This window comes from Chaetodon auriga, chromosome 5 (genome assembly GCF_051107435.1).
Source record: "Chaetodon auriga isolate fChaAug3 chromosome 5, fChaAug3.hap1, whole genome shotgun sequence".
Lineage (NCBI taxonomy): Eukaryota > Metazoa > Chordata > Actinopteri > Chaetodontiformes > Chaetodontidae > Chaetodon > Chaetodon auriga.
Genome location: NC_135078.1, coordinates 23,760,557 through 23,773,759, shown reverse-complemented (window position 1 = coordinate 23,773,759; position 13,203 = coordinate 23,760,557). Strand labels below are relative to the sequence as shown.

Sequence of the window (13,203 nt, the reverse complement as noted above, 5' to 3'; positions counted from 1 at the left end):
AACACAAACTAAGTGCTTCAGCTCACATTAACTGTGTCAGGCTCAGGTTTGTTTTTAAGTCTTCTTGGCAACATATCTTATAGGTCACACAATATTACGCTACTTAATATGCTATTAAAGAATTTGTTTGGCATATTTAAAATTATTTAAAAACACACTACTTTGGCTCTGATGTAGCTGCCTCTCTCTGTCTGTAGCATGGGCGTATTATAATATGGATGTACTATAATCTTGTAATAAATCCATAGTCTGTAGTCACCACTCTGTAGGCTCGCTCAATGTCCCGCCCACAGCACTATCTGACTGGTTACACATCACGAGGAATAGCCTATCAATACTGAAGCTACTCTGCCACAGACAAGCAAACAGACTGGAGCTGGTCAGGTGAGCGAGCAGAGATTGCTGAAGCTGTCACAAACATCACAACCTTATGATCTATTTCTATGGCAATAAGCATGCCCAGTTTCCCTGTTACACCACTGAAAATGCCTCAAGTCATAGTTAACACCATTTCACTGAATGGAGGCGAAATCAAGGGCTTTGAAATCAGCTGCTCTTTCCTAACAGCACTTCAGAGTAAAACACAGCACACATCTGTCTTATCTTTTCACTACAAGACTGCACTGAGGTTTAGGGAATTATTACTTTAAAAAGAAGTAAAACTGCAATTCACACTATGATGGTTCAAGCTTTTGGGCTCCGTATGGATCAGGGATCACCTAAATGCCATTACATCACTACCCCAAATGTCAAACTACTCCTTTAACTATGGCAACTGCTCTCATACAGGAACTCTAGATGCTTAAACAAAGCAACATGAATAAGAACACATCTGATAATGTCAATGTGATTAGTGAGTAAGAAGAAAATGAATGAATTTGCAGTAGATCCAGATGGCGAAGCTTTTCTTGATCAATATGAGACAGAAGTGAAGAGGGTACTTATCAGAGTGACATTGATAGTCGTGGATGCTGAAGCAGGGAGGGAAACATTGAGGGGAACACATAGAAAGGCACAGATCCAGAGAGTGATGAAATGAGACATTACATAATGCAGGACAGGCAGAGGGAGAGTGCTCTGTTCCAATGCTCTCGCAGATCAAAGCGTTTTGTTAAAAGACTCTCCCTGTCATAAAGAATCCTATTCTCTTTCAACACTATTCATATTTTTAAAAAAAATCTATTATTCCCTCATTTTCGGTTTGTCTGTCACACTGCAGCAGCAGCAGCCCTCCAACACAACAGATAAGGTGCTAGATATGCCATCTTTTCATGGAGAACGGATCATTAGCAACAAACCTCAAAGCTCACGCTGTGTGATTTGTTAGAATTCAATACAAATCTGAACAATGATTTATGTGTACTTCACCGTGCTGTGAGGCAGAAACAACCACATGACAACCCTAAAATGAAGAAATAAAAACTAATATATTAAAAAAAACAACCACTTTTTGTTTTTATTTGATGCCATAAAATGAAGCCAAACTACTGTAATTGTGTATGCAACAGAGATCCCGCTGTGAGCAGCCCCAAACGTTTGATCCCCTTCAGCGCTGAGGAAAGATATTAAATCAGCAATATGCAAGGAGTGAAAACAATGACTTCCAATCTTCTCAGTCTGTCCTCTTTGTGTGATAAATCGCACCTGAATTTGAGCAGGCAGGCAGGTTGAGTGTGAGAAATAAGAATTCTTTATGAAGTTCCTGGGCGTTGAACTGGGTCAACGAATAGCGCTGGTTAATGTACTGCAGCCAGCCAGAAGCTTGCATGGCGTTTATAATAGGTTAGAGTCTGAAGTTGTATCATGACTCAGCCTTTCACACAAACACACACACACATAAAGATACACCACAATTACCAAGGCCATTTCGATTATTAACAGACTACCACATGCTCAGACATCCACAGACGGGCACGCCTACGCATCCATTCCCATGAGTTTGTCTGAGGTTTAAACAGGTGACAGATTTTAATAAGGGCACACATGTAATTTCATGCCACATTCACAGAAACACACACACATTCTGCTATAGACAGTCAAAGTTTAATCTCGTATCTAATTCGAGGGATACTGGCCTATAGCTATCAAACATCATATTTTAATCTACAATCTGAGCAAAGTCACACTCTGCACCACCCATTCAGTCCTGACAGCACTCACGCTGTTCGCCAAACATCAGAGGAAGGACCGCGAAAATAATCACCATTATAAATTATTAAAATACTGTGGAACTGTTTACACCAAATGACGGTTTTTCCCACAGAAGCTATTTCAATATCAAAGGTAGAGTACAATCTGAATACGAAAGTACATAAATGATTAATGATGAGTCAACTGACATAAGAGACGTCCTTCACACCTTTTCTTTGTCTTATATGATATTAAACTACTCAAAAATCAATGAAATTGATCAGGCAAATTATCAAATATGTTATCTTTACCCTGTTGTGAAAATATCACATTCTGTGTTCTTTATGTTTTACACAGTGTCCTTTGCACAGTGACCTTTTTGGGATCGTGGTTGTAATTATAAATGCATCACAACACCAAATGATTAAATTACCAAATAACTGGTACATTAGAGAATAATGGAAATACAATAATTATTAATAATTACTTCTAGCTTTTGACGGTCTTGAATAAAAAATGGAATAAAATGTCAGTGTGGGATTTGGACAATCAGCATGTCTTCAGTTTTAGAGATTGGAGTCTGAAATGCTCTGCAGTCGCTGTCCATGGTGCTGATTTTGAATTTTCAACTGATCTGGCTGCATTTAAGATAAAATAATGCTTTATTAATCCCACAGTGGGGGAATCTGCAGTGTTGCAGCAGCAAAGGGGATGGAGTAAGAAGCATCAGTAGCGCCACAGTGTCAAAGCAGCACTGATTTGCTGGCTTCAGTTCAACATGAACAACATCTTGATTGATGCCACACGCTCCAGTAACAATATGGCTTCAGCTCTCAGATTATTAAAGAGCCTCTAATTTTAGTCTCCTGAGCTCAGGATGCAATTTCAATACTTCTCCCGTCCTCCCCTCACACCTCAGCATGCCTTTTCATTATCTTAATAGCCTTGACAATTATATTCCTGGTACTTGTCCAGGCTCTTGTCATCTCATGCCTGGAGCACTGCAACTCACTCCTGGCTGGTGCGCCATCCGACCTCTGCAGCTCATCCACAATAAAACAGTTTGGCTGGACTTCAGTCTACCAACTTCTCCCACACTACACTGCTCCTCCGCACCCTGCACTGGCTCCCAGCAGATGCTCGACTCCAATTTAAGACTCCGGTACTTGTCTACTGTGCTGCTGGTGGCTCAGGTCCATCCTACATCCAGGACATGCTCAAACCATGCGACCATCTACTACGTGTTGCTGCTGCCAACTGGCTTACTGCTCCCTCAGTAGAGGCTACCGCTCAACTGTTTGCACAGCTTCTTTTGCAGTCTGAACATTGTCTATTCAGAATGCACCTTGGCCCATTAAAAAACAAACAAACAAACAAACCTCTTATTGTTTCTCAATGCAGTACTTGAAGCAGTCGATACACATCCATGATTACTGCAATTTTCGGGTTGTATCCACAAGGTCAAATGCACTTATCATAACTCACTTGGGATATGTGAGTGACAAAAATGTATTGATTAATGGATTTATTGATTTACTGCTGACCCATTGATTAGCTGTAAATTACCTCCCAAGGATCCATGCATACATGAATATGTCACAATGCACTAAAACCACAACTAGCTAACCTTGATATATAGACAGAGGCATAAACAGCCCAACAGCCAACATGAAACAGCCTCATTCCCATTCAAGGCCACACCATAATAGTACCACTTAACTAATTAAAGTGATAAATTAAGTTGTTCCTGCATCTCTACCCCTTCTATATGTTGATTTGTATAAAGATTTTTAATGAAAGACTTGTGCAGGTACTGTACATTTGGACAGAGCCAGGCCAGCTGTTACCAACTAGCTCCAGCTTCATATTGAACTGACATAAATGAGAGTGTGATTAATCTTCTTATTTAACTCTTGGCAAGAAAACAAATATGTGTATTTTCAATTAAGCTTATTGGTGAGAGTGACAGGGTTTCACTGTGTGCAGGGGTTGTAGACTTGTAGTATATTAGCAGCTAGCTTTACCTGTCTATCCACAGCTGGAGTGCACTGTTTTCGTTAGACTCATTCAGTCTAGCTCACGGTGAGTAACTAGCTGGAGCGGACAGCAGAGGTGATAACTAGCAGAGCAGAGCGGCCTGATGATTGACGGTAGCGTTCATGAACAGGAAATTTACTTCCTCTGCATCAGCAAACACACCTTCAAACACTATTAGGCTGCATCCTGAGCATATCTGGACACATTTACAGTGACCATTATTACTCACTCCCTGCAGTATGTAGGTTATGGTGGCTACACACACAAGACATCGACTTCCCTAAACACCTGATTAAAATACAGGATGAAAACAAGAGAAAATAGATTTTTTTTAAGACAAGACGATAATAACATTAACGATTTGATTTATTTGTGCCAATAGAAATGCTGCTGTGTTCTTAATGTTGTGTTCAAATGCTGTCAGTTTCTCCCTGGTATTCTTATCAACCATGTCTACATGCAGAGGAATGGTGATAGTGAAATACCTAAAGATACCTAAAAGATTAGGTTCTGCACGCCTGCACTGAAACCAAACGTAACATGCGGGTTTACAGAAACATGCAATAGCATAAAGCTGCAGATAACGTTCAACAGCTTCAAACCTTTGCACACCACAGGAAATGCACACTATAAATTCTCCTACTACCAGTGTCACTCTCTCTACATCAGTATACGGTGTTCATAAAACATATCAGGATTCATGACTTTCAGTCCTTATACATAATTAAATAGGCCTCCATCACCAGCATATAATTCCCCATGACATCTTACAGGTCAAAGGTCAGCGTTCAGAGTTCATAACCCTGACTATAAGGTGGAGCTTGTGGTGGGTGGATATAGAGTTTGCATTTGTGTGTGTGTGTGTGTGTGTGTGTGTGTGTGTGTGACCAATGTTTGTACACTCGCTTGTGAGAAATTTCTACAGTGAAAACAAGAAGTGCTTTGCCAAATTATACATTTATTCTGAAACTGCAGGTCCTTTCAGCCTGGATTCTCATAAATGATTCAGAAGCTCACTGGTAGGTAGTGTCTTTCTGTACTATCTGTTGCATTAATTCAGTATAAATGCATTTAGAAACAAAGACTACAAACAGCATGACACATTGTTTCCTAGAGCTGGCTTCTTGTTTAAAGATCCAGATATTTTAGGAAGCATAAAAGACAAATTTGCAAACAGCTTATTTTACCTCTCATGATGTTGTGTGGAAGCATGCCAAATAGGAAATGTAAAGTCTTTGTCTGCCATAATAAAGGAATTAGGTGTTAATTGGCAGCTTATGTTCTCATTTTGGCTCATTAATAAGACACTGTTTTAATTGAAATCTCATAAATGCAGTATTTGCTGGTTAATTGAGACATAAACAAGCGAGCTTTGAGACATCCTGTGACTTTGAGGCCTACTCACACACCAGAGAAGAAAAAAGAGGAAGAGTGATAGAAAGGCGACAGGACCCTCCCTCAGGCATCTGCGTGACAACACGCTGTTTCCCCCTCTTTCATTCAACACTCAAGAAGCATTTGTTCTCAACGTGTTGGGATCTGACAGTAAGTGTGAAGTGACAGAGAAACAAGTACGACCTCTGATGCACTGTAAAACACACAGCAGCTAGTTTTCTTTCTACATGTGCTGTGAACTTGTTCAGTTGTTGCCCCTTTGTTTGTTGCAGTGTTGTAAGGAATATGTTATGTAACTATGTTTGTTGTTTAGCTGCAGAGGGGCTACAATAGCATTGGATAATAGCTATTTTTACTCTCTGGAACAACAATACTGAGAGTAACACATCATCTGTCATTTTCTTGATTTGCATTATGTGCACTTCCCCTGCATTAGTAAGCTCAATAACAACAAAACGCACACAAAGATCCTCAATGTAACGGGCGCATTATGGCCGTCATTATCATGCCACGTGGCAAATTTAAATCAGATAATCAGCAGTTTCTGAGAGCTTGGTAACTGGTACAATCCCCACTTTCCCAATCTTAATGATTTATCAGAAAGTGTAAATGAAGCACAGCATTTGTTGCACGGACGGATGAAAAAATCTGTTGCAAAACTCCAGCAATCACATTACATCTGATTACCAGTTCTAAGCAGTAATAGGATGTTTGAAGCATGGCATTATATCAAACTGCAGTTAAATAGACACTTGTTATCAATCCAGATAATGTATCGCCTCTTTAGCCAGTAAAAATGTGCTGAGTTGCAGCAGTGCTGGCTGCTGCACTGGTGCAACATCTGTATAGTTTAAAAGACCCCACCCCGACTCGCTAATACAGATCATAAGCAAAGAAAAAGTCCAAATCAGTTTTGTTATGAAACTTCTGTTCCCATGTAATATAAATATGCTACTAAAAAAATTGTGCTATATACTAATAGAGTACAGACGTATGGGCTCAAGGAGCCTTCACTCTAAAATGTTCAGCCTTTTAAGATTAGTTTCACAACAACTTCTGTGCTGAGATCTACTGTATCTATATACCTTACTGTATCTACTGTAGATACCAAAATGAGTGGTGCCACCTATGGGTGACTGACTGTACCTTGCTCCTTGGTCACACTGTATCATGAAGGTAACAAAATTCACACTAAAGAATGGGAGATTTTTAGAAATATCATTTTAGATTGCTGAGTAAGATGAAATCCTTTACATATTCACACCTCACAAGCACTGCAAGAGTGTATCTATGTATATAAAAGCATTCCCCATACATTCTATATAAGATGGAGTGGTGTCAATGCTTTATGATTATGGGAAGCAATGAAACGAAAAAAGGAAGAGAGAGAGAGACAACAAAAAGATGACATGAAGAAAAAGAGGCAATAAAATAAGAGGAAAGAGAGAAAAGCAGTCAGACACGACAAATATGCAAGAAAGAGACAAGAGAGGGAGGGAGGAAAATTAACAAATTCATGAAGAGAAGCAAAGAAAGGATTATTACTGTATTCACTGTATGCAGCATTTTCTTTACGCAGTTACTGCACAGCTCTGCAGAGGTATTGACACTGTCTGATGTCCTGAAAGGGTGAAGAGATGTGAAATGAATGTCCCTGGCAACTGACAGACGAGGCAGCTGAAACAACTTAATGTAGTATGATGATCAAAGGTAAGACAAAAAAAAAGCATACAATCAAAATGTGACCTATGAGAAGAAAAGAAAGAAGCTAAAGAAAAGACAGAGGAACGAGACTGAAAGAAACTGAACTCTGGTGAATGTGAAAGAAGTAGAAGTCTCATGAGAGGATGAAAGAAGGCAGATTTCTGATTCTAACATATTGTTTCCCTGTTTCACACTTTATCCCGATCAGTCTGCACAAAATCCCAGACCTCAACTTGTAAAAATCCCAGCTGTCAATGTTGCATGAAATTATTTCAGGAACAAGCTCTGACAGAGAAAGAAATTGATTAAATCTACATATCCAACCACAACCAGCAAAGAGCTCTTTCATAAAGGTCACGATCAAAGAGCTCAAGGTTTCAGTGGGACAGTGAACTTCGAACTGTGACTCACTGTTTCTGGGTGGCTTTCTGGCTCGACTCACAGGATCAGAGAACATGGACCAGAGTTAAACCCCAGGTGTGCTTCCTCCTCCTTTTTTAGGTGTCCTAGTTCAGGAAAGACCTCTCCCCCCTTGTCTAATAGGGGCATTACTCTTCGGTGAAGTGGCACTTGGCCGATTGCTTGCCATTTTAAAGGTCAATAGGAAGCTGTTGTAATGAATTCAATTACTTGTTGAACACTCATGTCAGTACACACTTGATTCATTGTCAGTTCGGGGTCATTATTAAAACTGAGTGAGTGTAACGCTACCACCCTTGCAGACCAAAAATATCTTCAACTAAAAGTTGAACTGAGGCTGAAGTCCATTCACGACACAGGACTCAGCAATATTTATCTTTAACCTGAACTGAGAGACGTACAGAAAAATACCCACTAACACAAACACACAAAGGAAAAAACATCTTTATGTTTGCACTCAATAACATTTGCACACACACAGACAATTTACACCTCGTAAACTGCAATTCTCTGATGGATAAGATGTCAAACAGAGTCATTTCCACATTAATACTATGAGCTCCTGGGCCTTGCCACTGTGAAAATGAAATCTTCAAATGATCAATATTTGAGCATGCTTCAGCTCCGCCTCATGCACACGCACGTGCAAACACACACTCTGTCGTTACGTGGTCAGCTTAAGGCAAATGGAGGTGGGTTAAGAAGACCAGTTATAGGTTTCTGACTATCTGCATCCAATCATAAAAGAAACAACGGCGGTGGGCTGTATCAGCGGCTTAGGTTAGCTGTGTGTGTTTGTTTAAGACATGAGGTTAGACTGTATTTTTGGTTAGCGCTGAGGAGATATGGTGGTATTTATTACATGATGTCCACAGTAACATCTCTTGAAGTGAATATTAAACATAAAGGTTTGTGATCTTCTTACATGTACTTTTTGTAAGTGTCTCTCGCGCTCAGGGTTCAAATCATGTGCTCACACATTGCAGAATGTTTGCAGAATACATATTTGCTGCAACTTGCCCGTAGCACTGCGTTATACTGTATATGCACATACTCATAGCAAAGCATGTGCACAGGCACAAGCACACACCCACGCAGAAACACGCAGAAACACGCACACGCAATCTGTCGGACATATTTTCCTGCACAAGGAAGACAGGAGACATCCCTGACAGCCTATACATTGTAGTCACACTCATATGCACACACAAGGGTAAGTATGCTGTTGGCAGCAGCGGGCAGGTAATAAGTTAGAGGGACATGGGAGGAAAGTGCTTGCCATGCAGAAATTTCCAACAATAATGACAGGCCCATTAGGTTTATGTCACACTGACAGCTGGATGTCTCCCTAGAAGGACTCACACACCGTAACCACTGCTTTACAGACCATAACTCTCTGTAGGTTCATCGATGGTGCTAACCCACTCAAGCAAGGGTACAGGTTCACCTGCTGCTACTGACTCTGAGACTACAAGACCTTTACCTCGAAATGAAAAAATCAGATTGAAGTTTTAAAGCATGGTCCACCCTGAATATTTAATATTTTACAACTCATTATTCATTATGTTCAGCAATTATGTCCTGAGTAAAACAGCAGAAGCAACACTGGGGTAATGACGTTAATTCTGGAGCTACTAATTCAGTGTCAAAGCAATTAATCCAAACAAGCAGGGCTCTACACTAACAGCCTCCCATAACATTTCAGACACATCCAAAAGAATGCAGTACACTATCGATATGGGACACATCTTGTTTTTTCCCTGATAATGCTACATTATGAACAACAAATCCATGTTGAAATCGGCAGGAGAGCGTTAGCTGTTAGCAGCCAGGGGGCAGCAGAGTCCTGCTGTGTGTTTGGCTAACAGAGCTAACAGCTAACGGAGCTAAAGACGCAGCAGTACTGACAGTTTCAGCATGAAGTGCTAAACAGTGAACTGACAGCATACCAAGCATACAGTAAATAAATGTAGTGAAGCACTTCAGGTGAGTACAGTTTGCAGGTACAAGTACTTTGAGTTTGGAGTGTATCTTACAAACACTTTACATTAGCATCAGACACCTCTGTCAGAGATAAATGTAATCAGACACATTTACTCAAGTTCTGTGCTGAAGTACGATGCTGAGGTACTTGTGCTTTGATAACAAAAGGTGTGTGTAGCTGTTAATGATTAGAAACTGCTTTACATAAAATATGTCACTAAGTAAAGAAAGTAAACAGCCCACTGATTGTGGTACAGATTCCATTCACTTTGGGACAGTTAAAACAGGTTTTCGGGAGGGTTCTGGGATGATGGTGAAAAAAGTTAGTCTGGTGGCTTGCACGCCTCACTTGATGACATCATCTTTCCGAGTCTTAATGCTCCCAGATTCAGCTCAGGGATTAACAAAATTCAACTGAATGTAATTATCACCAATTCATTTAAACTTTCTGAGGTGTTTAGAGTGAATTTTTTAATGCTTTACTTACGAAAATGTTTAATCACGGAAACATAATTACCAAAGACTTAGAAATGTTCACTGATACAATATTGGAGGGTGTTTTTTTTTTAAAGGAACATAATACATTACTTTTATAGCATGGTGGGGCACTCTCAGTACTCTAAACACGCACACACATAGAGACAATGCTAACATAACTGCATCTTCATGTAAAGCTCCACAGTAAAGCATGTGTTAACGACCAGCTATGCACGTCCGCAGACACACACACGCACACACAAACAGATCTTATGCACATTTAATCAAAGATTACAATGATATTCATTTAATCAGGCTATACAAATGCAAATGCCTGACATGTGAGCGCAGGCACTCTCGTTGTATGGTTCAACATCACAGCGACACTGTTCTCTGAGACACTTTGATACAGCCAGATCAAAGGAGAGTGAAGAAGAGGCATTCAAGACCTCCAACAATAGCCCTCCTTACAGAGTGCCTCTAACTGGCTTAAAAAAAAGCACATGAATAAATAAAGATTAGATTTTAGGGTACAAATGTCTGCAAACAAACCATATCAAGGCACTCTGAATTTACAGAGGCTGTTAAAAACACACATGCACCCACACACGTTTAGATACACAGATTAATATACACTCACTCACACACATTGTATTACACACCTCTGGGCAGGTGATGATGTGAAAAGGTGTGGTTTCAACTAAACCTGCTAAACTCTGAGAAATACACTCTCTCCACCATGAAGCTTTACATTGAGGTGCATTGCTGAACACCTGTCTATTGGGATCTGATACTGCAAATCCACCTCTTTCCTAAATCTCCTCAGTCCTCGCTGTCATCTCCAATTCAACATTTCTGCTCAGCCATCCCTACAAAATTGTCTCTTCTTTTATATTCTGCCTCTTTCATTCACCATATACACATCCTTTCCCTCACTCTCATTCCTTTTGCTTCTTCTCTTCTCTCCACCGTTTGTGCAACCCTCTTGCTATTTCCAACACTGGACCCCTATAATCCACTCTCATCCCCTGATTTGTCCCCATCTCTTATCAGTGTCTTGTCTCCTCTCTTTCATTTTTTGTGCTCTCAATGATTTCCAACACTTTCTTTCCCACTGACTTCTTCCATTTCTCTATCTCACTCTCTGAGCATCTCTCTAACATCAGGTTTCTGTTTTTCCTGTCTCCATTTTTATCCTCTTTGCACATCCCCACACTTCTGAAGCTCTCTACTTCCCTCTGAGTGTGATGCTGGCAGTTTTGCCACACTTATCTTCATTTTCAACTATATCCTTCCCTCTTTCCCTTCTTAATGCCTGCCTTACATCCACTAGGTTATGCACTAAGTACATTCACAGATGTGGCACAGCAGCTCCTTCAGCATTCTGCATCCTCACACCTCTTTATACTTATATCCCTTTGGAAAGTAGCAGGATAGCAGAAGGGCTGCCTGACATATTTTACTATGCATCTCCCTGGGCACCTAGTTTTTAGTTCATTCCCACTCTCCCTTCCCCTGTGCTCTTTTACCTTTAGCAGGCGTACAGATGGCAGGAAGGCTGCATGGCACAGTTTTCTGATGGTCCAGTTGAGTGGCCGTGGTGCATCCAGCTGGTTCATGGTGCCCACTCTTCACAGTGGAGCCACTGGTGCCCGGTGGCTTTTCCCGGCACCAGGATCAATGCTGCCCCACTAGGGGGGCAAAAATGGGAGAGGGTCTCCAACTCCAACTGACGAAAAGCACGCAAGTCCCAGGGCATGACCCTTGACGGACAACCATCAACCACCACTACCGCCACCACCTTGAAGCCTTTACTTCCCCAAGCAGATTAAGCTCTCACCTGGGCAGCTTTCTGCCCACTCTCCCCGTCCTCCCCGGCGAGGCAGATCCAAAGAGTCCAAGGTAAGCCAAACCTGGAGCGCCAGGAGCATCAGAATCCTCTTCCACCAGTAGCTGGAGTGCACTCAGCTCTGGCGCGAAAAAACCCAGAGTGTACAGTATTTTCCCAAACAATGGAAGAGAGCGCAGCAATGCACACACAGACACAAGAGCATGTAGTGTGAGAGGGATGCAGGTGGAGAAAGAGAAAGAAGAGAGAAAGAGAAGGAGGAGAGATGGAGATGTGAGGAGAGACGAGCAGTGCAGTGCAGTGCAGTATAGCGCATAGGGGAGAGGAGAGGAAAGCAGAGCAGCGCAGAGCGCATAAACGGAGCAGCCTGACAGGCAGCGGCTTAGATTTGAGGCTGCATGCCCACTGCTGTCTCCAAGATGAGAGAAAGAGAGAGAGAGGGAGACTGTAATAGAGAGAGACAGAGATATGGAGAAAGGGAGAGAGAGAGAGGGAGTGAATGGGGAGACATAAAATAAGATCCAATACAATTGATGAACAAGCTGAAATTGAACCTACAGGGATAAGATGCAAGAGAAAAAGATTGCTTTTGCACATGGGGAAAAAAAGAGGAGCGAAGGAGAGAGAGGGCAAGATGGAGAGAATGGAAAGAGAAGGAAGAGATGTGATGAGGCACTGTATGGTGGTCAAAAGGGAAATGGGTGAAGTGGAGTCAACGCTCTGTCTTCCAGAGTGAATTCAGACAGAGCTCGAAGATGGAAGCACATGAAACAACTTGGTGCTGTGGCAGCGGAGAGGAGTACGACCTACTTACTGATTTGCACATGTTAGATATTAGATTTCTGCATAGAAAGCTCTACAGAGGTTAAACATGAGCAGTAAAAAAACAGCGCTGCTAATGTGACTGTCAGATTGCATAAAGTCATTCAGTTGGCTGTATTGGCATTCATCATAAGCTGCAATTATAAAAATAATACAAAATAAATAGAAAAAGCAATTCACGTTCTCCTTTTTTACGATTTCCTTTAAGACCCAATTTTTGAGTGCATTTCAGGTGTTTACATATGAATAAAGAGGTGGACTTCTAGATTTAATATTAATCAACCAACTGCTGTAGCATTAGAGTAAATGCATTTACACCTTACAGTATGACAGTATTTTACATTACCAATAAATAAACTACATCTAATCAGACTCCATCCAGCACG

The 13,203-nt window shown here is 41.1% G+C and overlaps 1 protein-coding gene across 5 annotated transcripts in view; it reads right to left on the bottom strand.

Annotated features, from left to right (window-relative positions):
* Positions 1–12,409, bottom strand: part of trpm3 (transient receptor potential cation channel, subfamily M, member 3) — a 106,560-nt gene extending 94,151 nt beyond the window's left edge. For 2 of the 5 annotated variants that reach the window (XM_076731347.1, XM_076731350.1), the window contains exon 1: positions 11,676–12,400. In XM_076731347.1, coding sequence (XP_076587462.1) covers positions 11,676–11,765 — 90 coding nt within the window. In that variant the 5' untranslated portion in view covers positions 11,766–12,400. Of the gene's footprint in view, positions 1–11,675 lie in introns of all 5 variants that reach the window. The other 3 variants (XM_076731351.1, XM_076731348.1, XM_076731349.1) reach the window with 3 other exon arrangements.
* Between the last annotated feature and the right edge of the window lie 794 nt (positions 12,410–13,203).